Below are 22,125 nucleotides of genomic sequence, written 5' to 3' on the forward strand. Positions count from 1 at the left end.
TAGATGCACTTGAAACTATGATCTAGGAGGGAGAGTGGGACACATTCATGCTGGCATACCTGTGCTTGCCATCGTGGCACTTGCTGAGGTAGAGGTAGGGCTTAATGGTGGTAGGAGTGGTAGAAGTGGTGGTCAATTGATGAAGTCTCTGTAGTAATTATTGAATCTCCTCTTGAGGACTAGAATAGGAAATTGAGTCACGACCTGTCACAATAGATTTAGACCATTTTTTTTTTTTTTGAAAAAGATGTATATATATAAAGAAGAAAAATACAGAAATTACACAATAGATTTAGACCATGCTAGAAGCCAGCATCGTCCACATCTCCTTGGTTGTCCCACAGCTCAAGATCTGATCACTAAAATGGGACTCCATTTTCTTTACCAACCAAGTCATGACTTGATTATTTTCAACCTCCCAATCTTCAGTCATGGGACTACGAGGGTCATCTCTGTCGTATTTTGCTTTTAAAAAATTAGGAACAAAGCACGACTAATTCATATAGTTTGACCCATTTAATTTAATTGAGGTAATCTGGATGGAATAAGAATCCTTACTATCTGAGCTCGTAAAGGTTTTAAAGGCAGCAACATGTTTGCTGGAACCTGCCATTTAATCCTTCAAATAAACCCCAAATGAACTCAAGAAAATGCTCCAAATCCAAAGTATCAATAACCTAAATCCACTCAGATAAGGTCATGTGGGCCCCACACTTCGAAATTAGGGCACAACCACCTCACATCAAGCAGCAATAACACATACTATCTCCAATTCGGTCATTAAATATCATAAAAAAGGATTTAATCACCAACTAGTATGATGATGCAGGCATGGAAGGGGTGATACACACTGTGATGGCTGCACAGGTAAGATGGAAATAAAAAGCTTCAATGAAGATCCAATTAAGGGCAGTGGGCCATAATAACTGCTCAATTAGCAGTAGTGACCATCAACCTAATGGTTATGGCAGGATTAGAGAAGAAAAAAATGGAGTTCTACCCTACCAGGAGAGAAATCAACTTGAGCCCTTTCTGTGGGGTTGAGAAAATCTTTAGCGAGAAACGAAAATGTGAAAACCTCCCAAGATCAAAGTCTACTGGTACGAAGAAATGATGTAAGATTAAGAGGAAAGAAGAAGAGAGGAGAAGAAAATCGAGAGACAAGAAGAAAATGGGAAGTAGCCAAAAGGGGTGATACACACACTGTGATGGCTGCACAGGTAAGATGGAAATAAAAAGCTTCAATGCAGATCCAATTAAGGGCAATGGGGCATAATAACTGCTCAATTAGCAGTAGTGACCATCAACCTAATGGTTATGACATGATTAGAGAAGAAAAAAATGGAGTTCTACCCTACCAGGAGAGAAATCAACTTGAGCCCTTTCTGTGGGGTTGAGAAAATCTTTAGAGAGAACCGAAAATGTGAAAAACTCCCAAGATCAAAGTCTACTGCTTTGATACGAAGAAATGATGTAAGATTAAGAGGAAAGAAGAAGAGAGGAGAGGAAAATCAAGAGACAAGAAGAAAATGGGAAGTAGCCAAAAGGGTGCAGCTTTAAAATCAAGCTCGAGCCTAATCCCCTTTATTATTTCACTTAAGTGAGTTTACGGTAAAAGGGCATGTTAAGTTGGGTCCAAGGCCTATCCCAAAATGACTAGCCAACTCAGGAAACCTCTTTATTTTATTTTTTTGAAACAAATGTATTAATAAAACGAGAGAAATTACAAAATTTGGGGGAGCAAGTCCCTTACAACAAGCGATTGTAGGGTAGCTCCATGCCTGGCAAGCACATCTGCTGCCGAATTAGTGGATCTCGGAATGTGAGTCCAAATACAAGAAACAATTGAGGTAATTTCTAAAATTTCCCGAAAAGTATCTCAATGCCGCCATGGGGGAAGGGATGCATTCTCACACCATCCAATAACCACTTTTGAGTCTCCTTCGATATGAAGAGGACCGCTGCATTTATCTCTGAAGACGTGGAGACCGGAGAGGAGGCCATGTAGCTCTGCAGACGTAGAGTCGGATATGCCTAGAGGGCCGACATAAGAGAAAAGCTGATTACCGGAATGATCTAAAATAACTCCTTTGAAACCAGAAATCCCAGGATTACCAAGAGATGAGCTATCAAAGTTTAACTTAAGGTAACCGGGTGTAGGAGGAGACCATTCTTGCAAAACCGGGATCTTTGTACCAAAATGCATCATAGCCAAATTTCTCCAATTTTCACGGATAGTGGTGCCCAAAAAAGAAGAGAAGGCTTTCTTAGTAAGAAACCAAGTAGATATATGTCCCACCACTCGGTCCGCAACCTGATTTGCAGATTCACATTTTGCATCAAATCGTCTTCTATTGCGCTTATTCCAAAGCCCCCACGGGATGAAACTAACACAAGCAGAAAACATCATTTTTTCGAGGCCAGGCAAAGGGGTACCAGTGAGCGACTTACTGAACGAGAGAAGATCAGCCGCCATGCAGAATTTTAACCCAAACTTACTAAGAATGAAGGTCCACACCTTCCAAGAGAATATGCGTTGAAGCAGAATGTGGCTTGTGGTTTCAGCGTCAGAGTTGCAGAATGGGTACAAGGGGTCAATTGAAGGATGGCCTCTTCTTCTAAGCACGTCTGCTAAGAGAATCTTGCCTTGACAGGTGCTCCACACGAAAAATTTTATCTTTGGAGGGACACATATACGCCATACGAAGTTGATCTTATTCTCCCTCCAAGATGAATTCCAACCATTTAAGAAGCCATATGCAGATGATACAGTGAATGTGCCCTTTTGTCTGGCCACCAAATGAGCTTGTCTGCCTCCAAAGGCCGAATTTTAACTGAGGCAATAGAGTCCATCAAACGACTGGCCTCCAGGGCCTCACTATCTGAGAGACCCCTTCTAGGATGAAGGTTCATACCACCCCCCTCAAAAGCTTCTACTACTAATATGTCTCTACGAGATGTGAGGAGAAAAAGACTTCTGAAAGCGACCTGCAATGGCACCTGCCCCATCCACAAATCTTCCCAAAACTTGAGTGATCTGCCGTTGCCAACATAGAATCTACTCGCGGAATAAAATTTTGGAAGCAGAAGGTATAATGCTCTCCATATAGAGGATAGACCTCTTCGATTACCACTTGACATCCACCAATGAGTGTCCCCACCAAGCTTAGCAAAAACCATTTCCTTCCAAAGATTTGAAGAATGGGTATTGAACTTCCATAGTCATTTAAGAAGCAGCGCTTGATTCATATCCTTAGATTTCCGAATTTTCAGGCCACCCATATTCTTTGGCAAACATACATCATCGCATCTAACCAAATGATACTTCAAGTCATCGCTCGAACCCCTCCATAGGAATCTTCTTTTGAGCCTATCCATAGCCTTACAAATGGAGATAGGACAGGGTATAAAAGATAGTGCATAATTAGGAATTCCTGCAATTCAAGACTTGAGAAGGATGAGCCTCCCCGCTTTACTAAGTAGACGCCCCTTGCAGGATGCAAGCGGGGATTCAATTTTCTCAACCACCGTATTCCAAAGACTCTTGCATATACGACCATTGAATAATGGCAGACCAAAGTAGGTTGTTGGTCGGTGGCTTGTTGAGCACCCAAATATACTTGCCATCTCTGTAAGAATCTCAGGACTAACATTGAAGCCCATGAGAGAAGTCTTTTCCCAATTAACTTTCTAGCCAGAAGATAATTCAATGAGCCCCAACACCGCTTTAATCTTTCTAGTACTATCAGTGTTGTCGATTCCAAATATGATGGTATCGTCTGCATACTGAAGGATGAAAATATTAAAAGCCTGATTGGTACTAGTAGGAGGGAGCCACCCAAGATTACCTGCCGAGTAAAACATAGCCGATAGGAATTCACCAACTATATTGAATAGAAGCAGGGAGAGCGGATCACCCTATCTGATTCCTCTGGTCCCTTTGAAATAACCACATACTGAGCCATTAAGGAAGAGATAATACGAGGCCGAGCCCACACAACTTCTGATCCAGAATCTCCATCTATTGCCAAAACTCAATTTTTCCATAATCTCATCTAGTAGGATCCAATTCACTCTGTCAAAAGCCTTTTCAAGATCTAGCTTTAGGGCTATTCTTGGATCCTTATTGCGCTGAAATGGTCAATAAGTTCATGAGCAGCCATAGTGGAATCCACACTTAGGAAGCCTCTTTCCTAACTAATAAATTTAAGATCTTTGTACTCATTAATCCATGTGGGACTATTCATTAACACTCCCCCTCACATGAAGACCATCTTTTGTGGCTCTACAAGTGGATAGATTTAGGTGTAGGCCCTCTTTTGTGGCTTTACAAGTGGATAGTTTAGGTGTAAGCCCCCTTTTTGTGGCTCTACAAGTGGATAGTTTAGGTGTGGGCCCTCTTTTTGTGGCTCTACAAGTGGATAGTTTAGGCGTAGGCCCTTTTTTTGTAGCTCTACAAGTAGATAGTTTAGGTGTAGGCCCACATATGAGTACCTACTCTGATAACATGTTAGTTGGGTCCAAGGCCCATCCCAAAATGATTAGCCAACTTAGGAAACCTCTTTCCTAACTAATAAACTCAAGATCTTTGTACTCATTAATCTATATGGACTATTCCTTAACAGGGCAATAATGCCCCTAAGTACAAAAACAATTATAACTCACTCAACATCAGAATTCAGTGAGACTTGAAAAGTAAAATACATGATAGGTAGTCTAACTTGCTGTAAACATATGACACCCATATGAAATAGTGAAATGACCAAAATACCCCTGTACCAGTATTCTAACACCAATATTTTATCTGTTTCCTCTTATATTTAAACTTCTTAATGAATTTTTGGAAGATTGTTATTGCAAGTTTAATAATGTTTGATTCCATTCTCTTTTATATTTTTTGTATTAAGCTTCTTTTTTACTTTTGTATACTTGCTCAATACTTCACTTTATATTATTGTGCTCCTATGCTGGATACAACTTGGATGGCTTCTAATACTCTTCTATGATCAGATATTTACTGCTCTACAGAAATATTTAGGAAAATCAAAGCCTGTTGGAGCAACTGGATTGTCTTGGACTATTTTGAGACCAAGAAAAGAAGTCAGTTTTACATCTGCTTCTGTTCATGAAACAATTACTGAACAGCACAGCAAGCTTTGGGTTGCACTTAGTGTACTGCATGAGTGTTTTGTACCCATTACTGAGCTGCGAACGAAGAGAGATCTGGTCAGAGATGTCCTTTTCAATAATTGGTGAGACAAACTATCTTCTCTACTTTCTGTTGACAATCTTGCCATATATTGGTCAAATTTATTTAAGCATGTCTCCGTTTTCAGAAAAAACAAAATCCTGCCATATGTCATGGGAGTCACAGGTTTGACTGAGATGCACCTTTTCTTTTAGAATGGTCAAATGGTTCTGTTAAATGACAGCAATGAAATATCATGAAAATATTGCTGCAAGAAGAAGCACAGGTAAAACTAAAAGAAGAAATGGAAAATGGTCTTAGAGTTGCCTAGGATTGCCATTATCTGGGATTCATGTGAAACGTGTAGAATCTATGCTTTTATTGCTTTACTCAAGCACTAAATATTCAGATGTCCTCAAGTATAGGACAGTGTGATTTCTTTGTTTTTGGAATCTGCAGCAAATCTAGTTTGTATTTGCCTTGCTGTTTGATAATTGATGCTCATTAAATATCACTCAAAAATTGATGCTAATTTTACATGGGAACCACTGTGGAAACTCTTAAGACTCCTCCTCAGCTACTCTTATTTGCATGCTTGGGTTCCTTTGCTGTTCAGTTACTATTGTGAAGCCATGTTTAGTCGCTAGGTGTACCTCTGTTCTCTCTGTAATTTATTTTGTATTGGCTGGTTCTCTATTTTTTTTTTTTTTTTTTGAAATGATGCTGAATTTTATTAAGAGAGAGCTCAAATGAGCAATTACAAGGGGGGAAACCTTCCCAAACAATGAGAGATTGCTGGGAGGTTCCGAATTTTGCCAATTTATCAGCCAAAGAATTGGCTGATCTAGGAACGAGGTTCCCAGGTTCTCTATTTTTACTATTCCAATGTTCAAAGGTGTATTGTTTTTTCCTCATGCTTTAACGGAATCTGGAATCTTTTGAATTTAGGAAAATTAGTTCTTGTATATTTCAAGTGTTTTAACCTTTGTATTTGTTTTCTTTTACCGGATGCAGGTCAGAGCTAAAGCGGTTGAATTTCCAGGGATTATATACAATGATATTGGAAAAGGATGACGAACTTATATCTGTGGCAACAATCAGGTAAACATGACCAGAGTATGGCTGTCTCTTTTCCTTTGCTCCAAAATAAGAAGATTTCCATCTTTTCTGGTATATACAGTTTCTTGAATTGATTTCTTACATGTATTGGGATCTTGTTTTAGGATCCATGGTGAAAAGGTTGCTGAAATGCCTCTAGTTGCTACTCGTGTTCCATACCGTCGACAAGGAATGTGCCGCCTTCTGGTGAATGAAGTGGAGAAGGTATTTTAACGTACTTTTTGGCTAGCGAAGGTATCTTCATATTGGTGAAGCATACTTGGTTTAATGTCTTTTGCTGCATGGATTCAATTTAGACTGAATTAGGTCTTTTAGTTTTGAGTTTCCTGTTGAGTTTTGACTCAAAACTTTTCGTGTGAAATATCATTGGAAACTCTGCTTCATGCTGGTTTTTCTCTTTAACACATTGCAAATCCATTAAACATATATAGAAAAATCAATTGTTTTTGACTTGCGAATGTTGTGATTAATTATTTTGTTGGTTAGGGTTCTCCTTTTTTGCTTGCTACTGTTGGTATACCATCTAACAAAAGATTGTGATGCAAGTCTTTCAACAAGTTGGTGATTCTTTGCGTCATTATTAGCAGATGCTAGAGCATGAGATTATGTGAGCAGAACCCACCGGTGCTCTCTCATTACTTTCATGGGAATAGGATTGTTGTTTTGGCTGGAGATAATGCAAACTTCTTCTACCAATCTGTTGGTAGTCTGCAGTCTACTACTTAAGTTGGAGTACATATCCATGTACATATTATTTATGGTTATAAGTGCAAACAGGAAAGTGAAGAAAGACATATCCCAAATATTTATTTATTTATAGCATTGCCCCAACATTTATTCGGGATGTTTTTGTTGTATTTTTTATTTCTTTTTTTTGTCTTTTATTTAAATTAGGTGAAGCCAATGTCGTCTTGTGCTGGTTTTCCTTTTGTAATCTTTTCCCTCTCTTAATGAAATTTTCATCTTTAAAAAAGGGGATTGCAGAAAGATGCTTTGAAAACTAAACAAACTGTTGTGGTTTGCACAAAGTTGGGAACAAACTGACATGATGCTTCCTCTTTCGGTGCAGTTGCTTTCTCACTTAGGAGTTGAGAGGTTGATAGTGCCTGCTGTTGGTCAGGTTTTGGAGGCATGGACAACATCTTTTGGCTTTACCAAGCTTACATGGTCTGAACGTTTAGAACTTCTGGAGTACACATTTCTAAATTTTCAAGCCACAACTATGTGCCAAAAAATCCTAGTACCATCTGTTTTAACCAAAAATAAGCAGTCAAAAGGTACATCCAATTTATTTTTTCTTCTGATAGCTCTCTTTCTTATGTGGTACAGTTGTTCATTAGTTTTTTGAATGAAGATGTATAAGCTATTAAAAGAGTAAGGATTACAATACCTAGCTGAACAGGGCCTTCCTCCACAACAAGGTGTTGGAGAGAAACTCCTTATTTAGCCTATAACTAATGATTAGCTGACCTAGCAATGTGCTTCTAATTACAGTTTAAAAGAGCAGTTGTTCATTAGTTACAGGCTGTTTTGCAGTTAATGAAGTTATTATCCAAGTTGGGAGCCATAATGGAGACACAGGTTGGAGCGGATGCAGTCTCATGTCAGGTGTCATCCAGACTCTGGAGCCCATCCAAATATTGAAGCCTGTAGGTCTCTTCGAGTTTCCATCATGTACTGGATCTAATACCAGCAAAGAGGTGGGCCTATATTCAGAGGGGTTGATCCAAAAACATGGGCAAATTGAGCAAGGGGAAGAAGCACTACAACTGAGATTGCTACGGTATGTTCCACTTTGCTTATGCATAGCGATAAGTTTGAAGTGTAGAATTTTTATAGATAGAAAGGAAAAACAAGAACAAGATCAAAGTAAATGTTTTTTTTGTTTTTTTTTTGTTTTTTGAGAGAGTTGAAAAGGGAGACTTTAATTCAATAAGGGGAAGAAGAAAACAAACTAGCAACCCAACAGGCCTAAGAGCTTGGAACACAAAATAACAGTACTAAAGGATAATAAAAAACCAAGACAACAAAGATAAATGTTACAACAGAATAAAAGACCAACAGATGAGGTGCTAGGCAATACCACTGTTTGCAGATCTTGGAGTGTGGGTCCATGTAATAGAGAGGTGCTGGGCAATGTCCATGATGTCTTCAGATTAAGGCAGCAAATCCCATGGGGGGTTAGCCCCATGTTTACACCATGAAAAACAAAGGAAGAATCTTCTTCAATCATGAAAGAGAGATTGAAGTGGTCCTGGGTAATATGAATGCCATTAATGAGAGCCTGAGTTTTGGCTGAAAGAGGGTCAGTGTTTCCAAGCAGACCGCATTGGTCAGGAGGATATTACCAAGATCATCTCTGAAAGAACACCTAAGCCAGAAGGCCTGGAGTTTTTTTCATGCTACTCTCGAAGTTTAGCTTAAGAGAGCTATTTAGAGGAGCCCATTCAACGACGATTACATGTTTAGATTGGCTCATTATCACGCCGCTAGATTGAGCAAGGGTTTACCCCTAGTCCCTCAACATGCGGCCTAACCTACTTTGGGTGAAAAATGGGCTAGTAAGTCTTCCTTTCAAGAAGAAATAAAGCCAGAATGAAGTGATCTGAGTCTTAACAGTAATGTGGTGTTTTTTTTTTTTCCAAAAATTTTAGATGAATACATCAGGTTTACAAAGCTTATTTATAAGTAAATTAAGGATAAACCTTCCTTATCCCCATATTATACAATGTCACCACATAAGCAATGCAAATCCCCCTTTTATTTAAATCAAATGAGCCCACATGCCCTTGTTTGTCTTAAACAGACCTATATTAATCCATTTGGATAGGTGGCAAACTTAAATTTCGAGTTTCAAAGAAACAGCCAGACAATTATGCTGTCAGCCAGCTATCTTGCCCGTGCGTGCGCTGTCTGATGAGGCAGAAGAGGGCTTCTCTAACTAATTTGAACAACAATGGGGACAAGAGATTGCCTTTCCTAATGCCCCTTGTGCTTTTGAAGTAACCATGAACTTCACCACAAATTGACATGGAGTAAGAGGTGAGATGCATGACACATCCCACTCCACTGGTGGCCAAAGCCCATTCTCAATATCACAGAATCCAAAAATTTCAGTTAACTTGGTCAAAAGCTTTCTCAAGGTTAAGCTTGATGGTAAGTTTTTTATTCTTCTTCTTGTGGAAAAGGTCCATGTTCGAAGATATGAATAAGTTGGAGTATCATTGATGTAATTAGTTTATGATTTCTGTCTCTTCTTCACTATTACTAGGGTGAAGGGTATACTTGTAATATAAGTACTTTTAGCATCTATAAATAAAGCTTAAGGGGGAGGGTTTGGACAAGCCCATAACCCTATTCTTCCTCCTTTGTTCTCCTCAACGTGTGCACTCTTATATCTTTTTCTCCTTTCTCCTTCCTCCTTCCTCTTCCTTCTCTTCTTTACCCAAGATGTAATCTATGGAGTCCTGAAAATCAACATGGTATAAGAGCTGTGACTTTCAGGCTTCTCATTGCTCGGTTGATCAAAGGAGACAATGATTGCTGTTGTGCTTCTCTCCCATTAAGGCTTGAGGAAGACCTATCTTCTGCCAATGAATCCAGCATGCATGAAGAGAAAAATCTTTTTTTTTTCACTGCTCATGAGAACGTCAAACTACCTTTTTTTTCTCTTCATGATCTAATTAATTGAGATCCTGCATTGTTTAGTCTGAAGGCTGGTTATTCTGAAAGCTGATGGAGGAAGGTGATCATGCCTTACAAAAAATCATCCAGTGTGTTCAACATCGTCTGGTTGTCTTCTTTGGCAGTCCAAGTCTTCCGTCCTTTTGTTTAGTGCTGTTGTGCACAAGAAAACTTGGAAATGTATATGAATAAACAACAGCGAACCGAGGTTCTTAGTATCTTGGGATTTTTTTGACGAAGTCATAGCTGCTGAACAGAACGTGCCCAGCAGCATATGTTATCTATAATGGAAAGTTACCAAGTTGATGATATGGAAAGCTGCCAAGTTTAGAACCTTGACTCGTTGCCTATCCTTGCATGCTGTAATTCAGTTTATTTCCAGCAACAAATCAGTAAAGTTACTATTCTAATCTTGGAAAGTTGCCATTGTTAGCCTGATCATATCAGTAAAGGTTACTACTTTCAGACCGACCTTGATTTCTGCTGGTGACAATCCAGGAAAGTTCTATTTCCAGCATTTCTCTGTCTTCTTGAACTTGGTAAGCAACGTGGTACTGCTATGGTATACATTGAACTTGGCCGTCCATCTATTGACTTGATTGAAACTGTTCTTCGTCCTTTGCTGCTACTAGATTACGATTTCAGGTTCAAGTTATCTTTCTGTTACAAGATCTTGCAGCAGCAACATGGTTTTATTTCCGGCAACCTTCTTTAATTGAATGAGGTCTCTGACGTTGGATCAGCCTCTGAACCTGGTTCCTTCTTTAGTCTTGGAAGAGGTATTTGCAGCAGAAGACTAAATTTTCCTCGCCTTTCTCTTCTCTGCTACCTTCTCTGCTTGTGCACCCAATCTCTACTCTGCTTTTGAATACTTGCAGCAACCTTCCGTATTGAATCTGCTACTGCTTGCATACCTTTGAATTGCGTTCTGCTGCTGCTATCAACTATTGAGAACAAGTTTACTTGCAGTAGCCGTTGGGGAGATTTGAGACATCTGCTATTGAGAAAGAATTCGATTTGAGTTCTTGACCCAACAGCAGACAATCCTTGGTTTTCTACCGGCAGACAAGATGCTGTCTTGCATTGCCTGGAAGACATGTTCATGAATAAATCCAGTACGTTGCTGATTATTCAGCAAAGCTTCAACACGTTGGGAAGTCTTTTATCTCCATCTTTTTAATCCATGGTCATCAACACGTTGCTGGAACTCTTCAACACTTGGTGCTTCCATTGATGACCGGTAATTCTTCTTAACACGTTGATACAACAAGTTATAACACTTGGAAAGTTTCATTGAAAATGGTGTTTGGTTAACACGTTGATACAACAACTTTCATTGATGTGTTATAACACGTTGTAACTTGGAAAGTTGTTTGTTTTTATGTAGCTGGTGAATCTGTATGAGCTTTGATTTATATATTATCACTGATATTGATAAAAAAGAAGCAGCAGATAGTTAGAATAGTTCTGGTTATTATTGAAATTTACTACTGTCCAAGATGCTGCTAGTATTATACTGCTGAAATACGTGCTCTTACTGCTGATGATTTGATCAACCAGCTTCTTTACATCTGCTTCCTCGTCCTTGTTGCCTTTGAATGAGTTAAATTCCTCTTGGTGGGCCTGCCTTGATATGGGAAGCAACTGCTGTTGGTAATTCAGTTACAGCAGTTGTCTCATTGGATCTTTCACTACTCGGTTTTCAAACTTGTTTAGTTTTGGAATTATACTCCAGCTTATTACTGGGTCAAGGATGGATTCGTTGCAGATTATTTCATGTGTCCTTATTACTCTTAAGGACTTTCATTATTTACCGGTTATTCCCTACTATATAATTGCATATTTGGTACATGTTCTTTGGGCATTGGCTCATTACTGCAATTGCTATTGTGTCTCTTTGACTGAGACATTATTATTGAAGAAGAACACTTCGGTTGTTTGCCTTGGGTTCATTATTTGTTGACCGTTGTCAGCATTGGTCCATATGATGAAAAATTTGAATTACTTTGGAAAATAAAACACATGGTGGCCCCAACTTCTTCATCTTATCTTCCTTTGATTCCCCATTACCCTCTTATTATTTGGCAGTCTTTCTCCTACTGTCATTTATTTGACTCTCTTTTACCCCTTTTGGCCAACCCTTTTTGGCGCGTCATTTTGGTTGGTCTTTTTTTATATATGGGTGTTTTTAAATCCATTGAGACTTTTTATTGGTACCCTTGGGTTTTTTATCGTTGTCTTGTGAATGACAGGTATTACTCACTTTAGTGATTATTATCACTATATTTGTGAGGTTGGTTTCGATTTATATTTTATCACCCATTTCTACCTTGTGAGAGTCTGTGTCCTGTTTCATACTTATCATTGAGACACCGTGATTGAGGAGATTATTACTACATCTAAGTTATTTGTTTCAAGCCGGGATCACTGCCATTACCTCCCAACTTGAGGGGGAGTGTTGGAAGATATGAATAAGTTGGAGTGTCATTGATGTAATTATTTTATGATTTTTGTCTATTACTAGAGTGGATTGTGTGCTTGTAATATTGTTATTTTTAGCATCTATAAATAAAACATAAGGGGGAGGATTTGGACAAATCCATAATCCTATTCTTCCTCCTCTTTTCTCCCCAATGTGTGCACTCTTCTCTCTTCTTCCTCCTTCTTCCTTCTTTTCTTTACCCAAGATGTCATCTATGGAGTCTTGAAAATCAACAGTTCACAAGCTCATGAGAAACGAGAGCAACATAGAGAATTTGATGGCTTTTATTGCATTTTATCTGGGGCTGATAATTGAAGATAACTCTGCCCAACCTGGCTGAGAGAACCTTGACAATGATTTTAGACAATGATTTTATAGGGACTGAAAATCAGGCTTATGGGTTTGAACTTTTTCGGGGTATTTGCACCTTGCCTTTTAGGGATGAGGGTAATGAAAGTGGGTCCCATAGACTTACTTGTAATCGCTTTTCCATAGAACTCAGCACAAACTTTCTCCAAATCATTCTTAATGAACTGACATATGACTTTGTAGGATTCCGTTTTATAGCCATGGGGCCACACACTTTGTCATTGGCGAAGGACAGGACTGTACTGTCAATTTCCTCTAGAGAAAAGGGATCTACTAGACTGTTTCGTGAGGAAGCTGAGAGGTGAAGGAATGGTAGAGAGCAAGGGGCGGGCTGAGTGATCTTTTCGTCTTAGTAAAGACTTTTAGAAAAGTTCACAAATTGATAACAATTAGGTCTTATTTAGGGTCACCTTTCCATTTTATAGAGGGAGGTGATCCTACTAGACTGCCTATGGAAGGAGGCAATGGCATGAAAAAGATGTGTTGCCATCCTCCTCCTTAAGCCACTTGAAACGGGTTGTTGTTTTATGCATTCTTGATGAAAAAGAGAATTCAAATCAGATTTTTATGAGTGTTAGGAGGAGATTTCACCTAAGGGGCAAGGACCAACGATTAGATAAGCTGCCAAAGGAGGTTTTTGGCCAGGCTTTTATACAGCTTTAAGGAGTTTAAGCTCTTTCATAAATTGGAAACCAGCTAATCCTTGAACAGAATATGAGTTCCACCATTCTTCTAGTGGTGAAAGCTTCAAAATGCAAGCAGCAGAATTCAGAACAGAAAGGTGAGGGCCTCCAGTTACAGTCAATAAGAATGGGCCAATCATCTGAGGTTAACTGCAGGAGAGAGGTTCCAGCAACATTAGGGAAAAAGGCCAGCCGATCACTTGAGGCTAAAAATCTATCCAATTTATTGATAATGGGATGGATTTGGCCATTCGTCCATGTGACTGCACCATCCAGTTAGAATCTCTTGGAGGCTATTTTGATTGATGAAATCATTGAAAGCAGTCATGACAGAGGAAATAGGAAGGTGTTTTTCATTCAAATATCTGATAAGGTTGAAATCTCCCACTATGACCCAAGGTGTGTTCCACCTGTCCAAAATGCTTTGGACTTCCAAGAGATCATAGTCAAAAGATCGAGGGGACCGTATACTCCACAAGCTGACAAGATAGAATTGAAGCCAAGACTTTTGAACCAAGCAGAAGATCCCCAATTCAACTCGAAGAAGCTTGAGCTGTCTCGAGTCACAAATGACCACTTGCCCTCCCGCTGCATTATCTGAGTTGATGGATTTCTAAGCAAAAGTGCCTGTTGTATGAAATGTCTATAAGAAGATCATCTGATATAGACGAGGATTTTGATTCTTGAATAAATACTACATGACATTTTATGGCACGAATGAAGTCCTGGATTGTAGCACGCTTTTATGGGGAACCTAATTCATGAACATTTCAAGAGAACACAATCATGAGAATATACCTTTGGCACCGAAAGGGTTTTGGGGGTGCTAGATCCCTATCCATCTCCATGCCCAAGGGGTTAGCAATCTCCACCACTAAATTCCAATCCATCTACTGGGAAGTGATTACTGTTGGGCTATCAGACTGACCATTGAGATTTCCTTGGGACTCTGTAGATGGTTGGGTTGCTGCTGTGTTGAATGCTCTTTCATCCATAGCATTTTTCAATCTTCTGATAAATGTTCTTGGTTCTGATTGGGAAAGGTGGCTTTCTCTGTTGCTGTCTTCAAATGTAAGTGCGAGATAAGGGAGACATGAGGATGGGTGTTCTTCCTCATCGGGATCCCTTGCTCTGGATACAGGAGCTGGTGGAGACATGGCTTCTGGAAGGTCTTGATTTGGAGCTCTTGGAATCCATCCACTGAGATAAAGTGCCAGATTCCGATGGAACTAGCTGAAGCATAGGCAGAAGAGCTGTCAGCAGGTTCTGAAATAGGGGAGGGGAATGAGTTTCTGGTTGGGATTTGTGAGGAGGGGGTGATGAAGAGGGGAGGAGATTTATCGCAGGTGGGGGACTTGGAGAGAGAGAAGGGGTCTGCTGTTGTCAGGTTTGGCGAGGTGAGCTGAGGTAGATTGTAGAAGGTCTGATTGTGAGTTTTTGAAATGGTTTTTATCTCTTTTCAGTGTATCAAAGGATTTTTTTTTTTGTTTTTTGGTTGGACAGTTAATCATCCTCAGAGTAGTTATTTTGGGCTCTAAAGCTGCAAAACTATTGAAATTCAGTTAATTGGTAACTCAAGAATATGAGTAACCTAGTCACCAGTTTCTCTACTCTTAAGGAATTTGTGGTTTTCAAGTTTAAAGAGAACTGGATCTTATAGGTGTTGTTACTAGCAGTAGCTAGCACAAAAGAAGACAGATTAAGAAATTGTTCTTAGCAAAATAAAGAGAAAGAAAGCTACTCAAATGACTAGAAAGAAAACTTGTAACAACTTCTCAATTACAAGGGAATTGTGATTTGCTAAATTGAAAACCACTTTCTAAGAAAGAATTCAAAGAGCTAACTTAAATGGAACATCACCCAAGACACTCAGGGAAATAAAGTCCAGATCTGCTTGCTTCTAATTATATCTATAACCCAATATGAATTCCATAACTTACATTTCAGAGTTATTATTCCAGTAGAAACATTTAATACCTCTGATCCTGTTGGCTGCAAGACTTGTTTATACCCATAAAACATAGGTTTTGTCCATGTAGTTTCTCTTCTCTAGGTGCAAATGATGTCATACAAAATCTGCCAAAGTGAGGTTATATGCTTGTGAAGTGATTTAATTGAAAGTTTATGATTCTAAAACATTGGGGAAAATTCATTGCCTTTGGCTGCTCACTGATTTATGCCTTCATACCCATAAAACATAGGTTTTGCCCATGTAGTTTCTATTCTCTAGGTGCAAATGATTTTTTTTTTTTTTTGAGACTGATGATTTCATTAAAACAAAACAAAACAAGATTAGGCAGGCCTCCTCCTTATAAAAGGAGCATGGAGGGAGGCCCCCTGCTTAGCATAATCGTCTGCAACAGAATTTGTAGAACGAGGAACATGGGACCAAATACAGGTAATAAAGGGGAGAATGTCAAAAATGGAATGGTAAACATCCTAGTGACACCATGGCGGGGGAGAGGGAGAGGAGAACCTAATGAACTTTTCTCTAGGTGCAAATGATGTCATACAAAATCTGACAAATTGAGGTTTATATGCTTGTAAAGTGATTTATTGAAAGTTTATGATTCTAAAACGTAGGGGAAAATTCAATGCCTTTGGCTGCTCACTGATCAATGCCTTCATACCCATAAAACATAGGTTTTGCCCATGTTGTTTCTCTTCTCTAGGTGCAAATGATGTCATACAAAATCTGACAAAGTGAGGTTATATGCTTGTGAAGTGACTTAATTGAAAGTTTATGATTCTAAAACATTGGGGAAAATTCAATGCCTTTGGCTGCTCACTGATCAATGCCTTCATACCCATAAAACATAGGTTTTGCCCATGTTGTTTCTCTTCTCTAGGTGCAAATGATGTCATACAAAATCTGACAAAGTGAGGTTATATGCTTGTGAAGTGACTTAATTGAAAGTTTATGATTCTAAAACATTGGGGAAAATTCAATGCCTTTGGCTGCTCACTGATCAATGCCTTCATACCCATAAAACATAGGTTTTGCCCATGTAGTTTCTCTTCTCTAGGTGCAAATGATGTCATACAAAATCTGACAAAGTGAGGTTATATGCTTGTGAAGTGATTTAATTGAAAGTTTATGATTCTAAAACATAGGGAAAAATTTATTGCATTTGGCTGCTCACTGATCAAGCAACAGTAGTTCTCATTAATTACATAAGAGACCTATACTGGCATCTGATTCATAGTGTTTGGTATCATTTCACGTGCCACATGACCCTTCTAGAGGGCATATCAAGTTGTACTTGTAAAGCAATTGTTATAGTAAGCTATACATTATGGTAGCTGCTCGCATGGAATGTTTTTTCTGGGCACTCTTTAAGCAGTTTTGTGAGAATGTGGCAGTGTGGCAGTGTTTCCAATCAGTATTTTCTGTCATTCGTGGTACATTTCTGCACATTTCAGTTGATCTTGGATGTTTCTTGAGACTTTAGAATGGTTCGTATAGAAATGTGGACTAGGATGACAGATCCCAAGGGCTGTGCCCATTCAGCACATTCTTGTCTGCTCTTCTCATTTTTTGCACTGATGTAATTGATCCTACACTAGTGTTCTTGCAATCTTCTGTGTTTATATTAATCAGTGAGGGGCCCTTTCAGGGATGGTGCATCAGAAGATGGAGAAAATTATGGTTTCACTGACAGGGTTTCGCCTAATGTTAAGGTATGACCTTTTCTCTAGATGAGCACTCTTCGGTGAGTTCGTGTAACAAAGCAAACCATAGGTGGGTTGTCTATGTTATCATTAAGAAACAGATGGAGACCAAACAGACGCAAAATCATGATCACCAGATGGTGTTCCCGGATATTTGCTGTTTTAAAGCTTTTCCCCTTGTAGTCCTTTCCTAAGTTTCAAGGTTACTGATCTTTGATATGCATCTGCAGGTGAAACAGTTACATAACCCTATTTGTAGGTTTCGGGGACTGCATTATTCTCGCAGGAACAGGAGTGCCAAGAGAGAGTCTACATAAGAACCCTGCTGAAAGAAGATATGGTGACAATTTCCTGTTCTACAGCCGGAGGAGAAAATTGACAGGAAAACAAAATAATCAATCCAAGCACTTGAAACTTTGAATAGGCCAACCCCAAAATGAAAATATACTTTTTTGGACGATGTGTTGTACAGATTCTTTTTGTAGAGAGAGAAGAGGGGATTCCACAGATGGAATTTTGGTCAGCCTTCCAAGTTCATGTACAGGCAAGAGTGTAGATGGAGCTAACTTAGTCGAGTTTACCCTTTTAGTAGTATGTTTCTCTTGTATATCTTACTATCGTTCCACTTGGTTGTGTTATGTAGGATATATATATATATATATATATATATTTGAAGAAAAAATTCGTCAATTCTAAAAGAAGCCCTTGCAAAAAGTATAAGGGAATCTCTTACACGTCTCTCTCTTCTTATAGAAAGGTGGTAGGGAAGGGAGTGTTTCCAACCTCTCTCAATTCATCTACAAGTGGGAAAGTGACTTCCATGTGTACCCTCTCCTTGGTTGCATAAAACACTTTATCAAAAAAAATAAAAGAAAGGAGAGAAGGGGTGGCTTTGAATCGAGCCGGCTTGTGAACGGCTCGATTCTGGCTCGGTTCGATTTGGTATACCCAAATCTCGAGCCGAGTTTAAACGAATCAAGGTTTGGCTTGAAAGTTCGTAAGCCGGTTCATTATTTTAATGAGCGGCGTGGGAGTGAGAGCAAAGGGGAAAAAATTCTTCCTCCTCTCGTCATCGTCGAGCCCCTCCGGCCGCTTCTGTCGTCGTCGACCGCCGATTCTGTGGCCGCAATTTCTTCCCCCTCGTCTGCCTTTGCCTTTGTTTTTATTGCCCCCGCCTCTATCGCAACCATTATCCCCGACGATCGTTGGAACCGCAGGAAGTTTTTCCCTCGGCGTCATTCTTCGTCTCGACGGAAAACCAGAACCAGTAGGCTCCTTCCCTGCCTTTGTTAATTAAAGAGCTAGTTATATTATTAAAATTGATTTTAGTTATTTTTTATATTTAAATAGTTCATATGCTAAATAAGGGAAAACCATTTATTTGGTGAAGCTACAAACGGATGCTTTTTCAAAGAAGAGTTCTTTTAGAAATTTTAAAATAAAATATAATACATATTCATTTAAAGAATATACCCATATAATATTTGAAAATTTCAAACATTTTCTACATATAAATAAATATATGTAGCAGAAAACTCACTTCAACATGGCTCCTACATTTTATGTGGGCTTCACCAAACAGATTATACACAAAATGCCTTACTAAATACATGTGTTTACATATGATAATGAACCTATTAATCCTACAAATTATTGGGTTCATAAACTGATTAGAGCAATTTTTTATTATTTTGATGATAACAAAAATGAGTGACGTAAAATTGTACTATTAATGATGTTATTAGTGTGATACATGTCTTTTAACAAAATATTATGAGGTATATAGACAAAACTCAATACAAAAGAATAATCAATATAGTTATCAAGTCAAAACCTAAAGTAAAAACTCATTTGTTAAAGAGTTGATATGGAGGAGTCTTACATGACTCTCACAATAAGAAATCTATCATAGTTAAAATTAATATGGTCGAGTTTAAAAAAGTAAAAACTCATTTGTTAAAGAGTTGATATGGAGGAGTCTTACATGACTCTCACAATAAGAAATCTATCATAGTTAAAATTAATATGGTCGAGTTTAAAAAAGTTTTCATGAAGGAGATTTGACAGAGGAGTCCTAATTAAAGGTGAAGGTGAATGACTAATCGCAATGGATGACTTGGGTGAAGGCGAAATGAGAGGGAATAAGCGGAGATTCGCCTTCACCATTGATCAAAATCAAATGGCCATTTCGTATTTTTATTATTGGGGATTGCGAGGCAGACTCTTCGCCCGCGAGTCACGAGCTCGTGACGTCTCTGAAATTCTGAAAGGTAATGAAGGTTATTTTCGTAATTGTAAAAATTTTCATTGCGGAGGTTTTGATAGTTTTCGAGGAGAGAAATAGCAGCCATTTATTTCGGATTGTCACATCTGAACCGTTCGATCGCTTCGATATTGCTTATATTTGCGTCGCCGCCTCTCTTTAGCTCGATCCTTGACGCTGGAATTAGGGTTGTTCAGCTTGTTCAAACCCTAGGTCCGTATCCAATTGCCAGGGCCGTTCTTCTTATCTCCCATTGCGATTTATATTTTCGAAAAATATGGCCGGAGGGGGTTTCGTGCACAGGGTGTTGTCCTACGTTATCAATGAGCTCGTCGTTAATGGTCTCGCCAACAGGTTGTATTTCCTTCTTCTATTTCACTGTATTTTCCCCCTGTTATTACTTCTCGTTTATTGTTCGGATTTAGCTTCTTAATCTGGTCGGCGAGATCTGCTAGTTCTCGATCGACTCGTTCCCTTGAAGCAATATCGAATCTTGTGGTCTCTCAATCTTTATTCTCTGTCCAGCGATGTAGTTATTTTCTTCGCTGCAAACGAAAAGATTGAGAACATCTCTTACAAGTTTTTTTTTATCGTTTTACTAACTAGAGTAATGAGAAACTTGTACTCATGAAGTTATGGCTCGCAAGGTTTATTTCGGAGTGAGCTTGTTGAAATGTAATTATTTTGTGGCTTTTTTTTTAAAAGTATAGATCACCTTCTGGTCGGTGGAGTTTCGAAATAACCATATGACATGTTCCCTTGAAGCAAGACTAAATAGGTTTTTCTTCAGATTTTATACCATTCAAGTCTTGTTTCTTGTTGATGTATTTGAATATCAATCTATATGTAAGAGATCGATTCATGTTGCTTGTGGATTTCTTTCTTGTTTTTATTTTTGTTTTTTGTTTTTTTACCTATATACGAAAATAACTATTGCTTTCATTTGAAATTTCTTTCTTCGCCGGGGTTAGTGCTATTACGATTTCTTTGTCACTCTTTCTCCCTTGAAGCCAAAGAAACTAGGTGTGATCTTTTCATCTTTTTTATGCCATGCAAAACCTTGATCCTTTTTGCTAGAAAGTAAATTAATTCATGTTTGGAATAACGTGTTTTATCGTTGTATATGTTATTTTATGGACTATTAACAACTGTGATGATTCTACAGACCTGTAATGATTTGCGAACATGATCGCATCTCAAGAACATCTAAGGGACTGAGTTGTTATTTATGTTCTTTGTTTTTTCTTACACTATTTAATGTTTTCTGGTATACTTGTGTGATCTATATTGGCGATGGTGGCTCCATAGACTTGTTCCGAATGTGAAGATTATATAAGAACATCTAAAGGGCTGAACAATAATATGTCTTTTTCATTCTTCTAATGGTTTTCATCATTTCTTCCAAGACTTACTTTTTCGTCCCCGCTTCATATCTTGTTTTGCTGCTTGGTTAATCTAAACCAGCAGCTCGTTTAATTGTGAAGCAAGAAGCAACGCTCCTCTGCTTCTGGAGCAACTTCTTATGTTGTGTTTGGACTCTGGGGAGCTATATTTACTCGTTTTTTAATCTCGTAGGCTTGAAAGATGACTGCTGTTTTATACAATGCCGGGGCTTCATTTTTCCTTTTTTTCTGATTGCTGCTGAATCTTGTATTCGAACGGCATACTAAAATGAAGCTATAACAAATGTTCCCCCGCTATCTAATTTAATTTTTCTGTTGTTGAATTGGACACAGGGGTACTACAGAACTTTCAATATCATTATTAAATTATGTTGCTTTTACCTATAAGCTAACCAAGCTCCCTTTTTTGTTTCAGCCCTACCTTTCAGAGATTTGCTGTGAGGACTTCGAAAAGAATAGAAGATGTTTCCAGTTTGGGTATGCTATAGTTTCAGCACTGGTAGAGACGCACTCTTTTCTTCTCCCTGACAACTGACTGAAGTATATTTGTGCAGCTGCGAGGAAAAAGGAGGAGATTGCTGAGCATGTAAAAGATATGTCTAAAAACTTCGATTCCTTCAGAAGATGAAGAGAGGAATTAGAATCTTGTAGATTACAGGTCCGTGTAAATATTGTACGAAGAGCTCAGATGGATTACATGCAATAGCGTTTACTGCTGTTAATAATCTTGCTTGGGGAAGATAGTAAGATATAATTTTACCGTGAGATACGATGTATGTTCAACGGGAAGTAAACTTTCGCTAAGTGCGTAGTCTCACCTTTTCCTCCTTTCCCTGGGGGAAATAAACAATGATTGAAACTATTCTCTGTTCGTCACCTCATTTGTTTCGAAAATGTCTTTGAAGCATTTCATACTTGGAGATTCCTATGGGTCTTGATTGGTGGAGTCATCAGGCTCTTGATTGTAAATTTGCTTATTAGGCATTTCTTTACCGCTATGTTTAACAGAAAAGCTCGTCAGGCTTCGTAGAAGCTACTATTTTATTCCTTTTTCTGACTGTATTTTCCTATTTTTGTTTTGGTAATTGTTAAAGAATCTATTCTGAGGGGACATATTTGTGTAATATTATTTGTTGTTTTGTTGTTTTCTTCAACCCATGGTAGGGTTTTATTGTAACTTCAATTTCAGAATTATGTTATACGTACAGAGATTGCCATTCTCTGTTGTTCTTCTTTTCTCCTTTCCTTCTTTCTCCCTCTTT

The 22,125-nt window shown here is 38.5% G+C and overlaps 2 protein-coding genes and 1 non-coding gene across 5 annotated transcripts in view; all 3 read left to right on the plus strand.

Annotated features, from left to right (window-relative positions):
• LOC137966125 (increased DNA methylation 1-like) overlaps positions 1-17,779 on the plus strand; it is a 36,234-nt gene extending 18,455 nt beyond the window's left edge. For 2 of the 3 annotated variants that reach the window (XM_068812638.1, XM_068812639.1), the window contains exons 5-11: positions 5,011-5,252; positions 6,203-6,289; positions 6,412-6,511; positions 7,377-7,584; positions 7,832-8,090; positions 17,143-17,206; positions 17,428-17,779. In XM_068812638.1, the coding sequence (XP_068668739.1) occupies positions 5,011-5,252; positions 6,203-6,289; positions 6,412-6,511; positions 7,377-7,584; positions 7,832-8,090; positions 17,143-17,206; positions 17,428-17,514 (1,047 nt within the window). In that variant the 3' untranslated portion in view covers positions 17,515-17,779. The remainder of the gene's footprint in view (positions 1-5,010; positions 5,253-6,202; positions 6,290-6,411; positions 6,512-7,376; positions 7,585-7,831; positions 8,091-17,142; positions 17,207-17,427) is intronic. The other variant, XM_068812641.1, reaches the window with a different exon arrangement.
• Positions 17,780-19,611: 1,832 nt separating this feature from the next.
• Positions 19,612-21,628, plus strand: LOC137966246 (uncharacterized). The gene is made up of 3 exons (XM_068812813.1): positions 19,612-19,814; positions 21,279-21,340; positions 21,418-21,628. The coding sequence occupies exons 1-3, from the start codon at positions 19,738-19,740 to the stop codon at positions 21,489-21,491; spliced, it is 213 nt and encodes a 70-aa protein (XP_068668914.1). The 5' UTR covers positions 19,612-19,737; the 3' UTR covers positions 21,492-21,628.
• On the plus strand, positions 20,604-20,684 carry LOC137966788 (small nucleolar RNA SNORD25). The gene has a single exon (XR_011116279.1). It is a non-coding gene; the product is annotated as a small nucleolar RNA SNORD25 (small nucleolar RNA).
• Positions 21,629-22,125: the final 497 nt, after the last annotated feature.

The sequence above is a fragment of the Aristolochia californica genome, unplaced genomic scaffold, assembly GCF_029961685.1.
Source record: "Aristolochia californica isolate CCGP_79_NKW_82.1479 unplaced genomic scaffold, dmAriCali1.0.hap1 SCAF_5, whole genome shotgun sequence".
In the NCBI taxonomy this organism is placed as follows: domain Eukaryota; kingdom Viridiplantae; phylum Streptophyta; class Magnoliopsida; order Piperales; family Aristolochiaceae; genus Aristolochia; species Aristolochia californica.

Bases quoted from the DNA above. Each gene is read 5' to 3' on its own strand.
- LOC137966246 (XM_068812813.1), top strand. From the start codon at position 19,738: ATGGCCGGAGGGGGTTTCGTGCACAGGGTGTTGTCCTACGTTATCAAT. The intron at 19,815-21,278 runs GTTGTATTTCCT...TTTTTGTTTCAG, and splicing joins GTTAATGGTCTCGCCAACAG to CCCTACCTTTCAGAGATTTG. The intron at 21,341-21,417 runs GTATGCTATAGT...ATATTTGTGCAG, and splicing joins AGAAGATGTTTCCAGTTTGG to CTGCGAGGAAAAAGGAGGAG.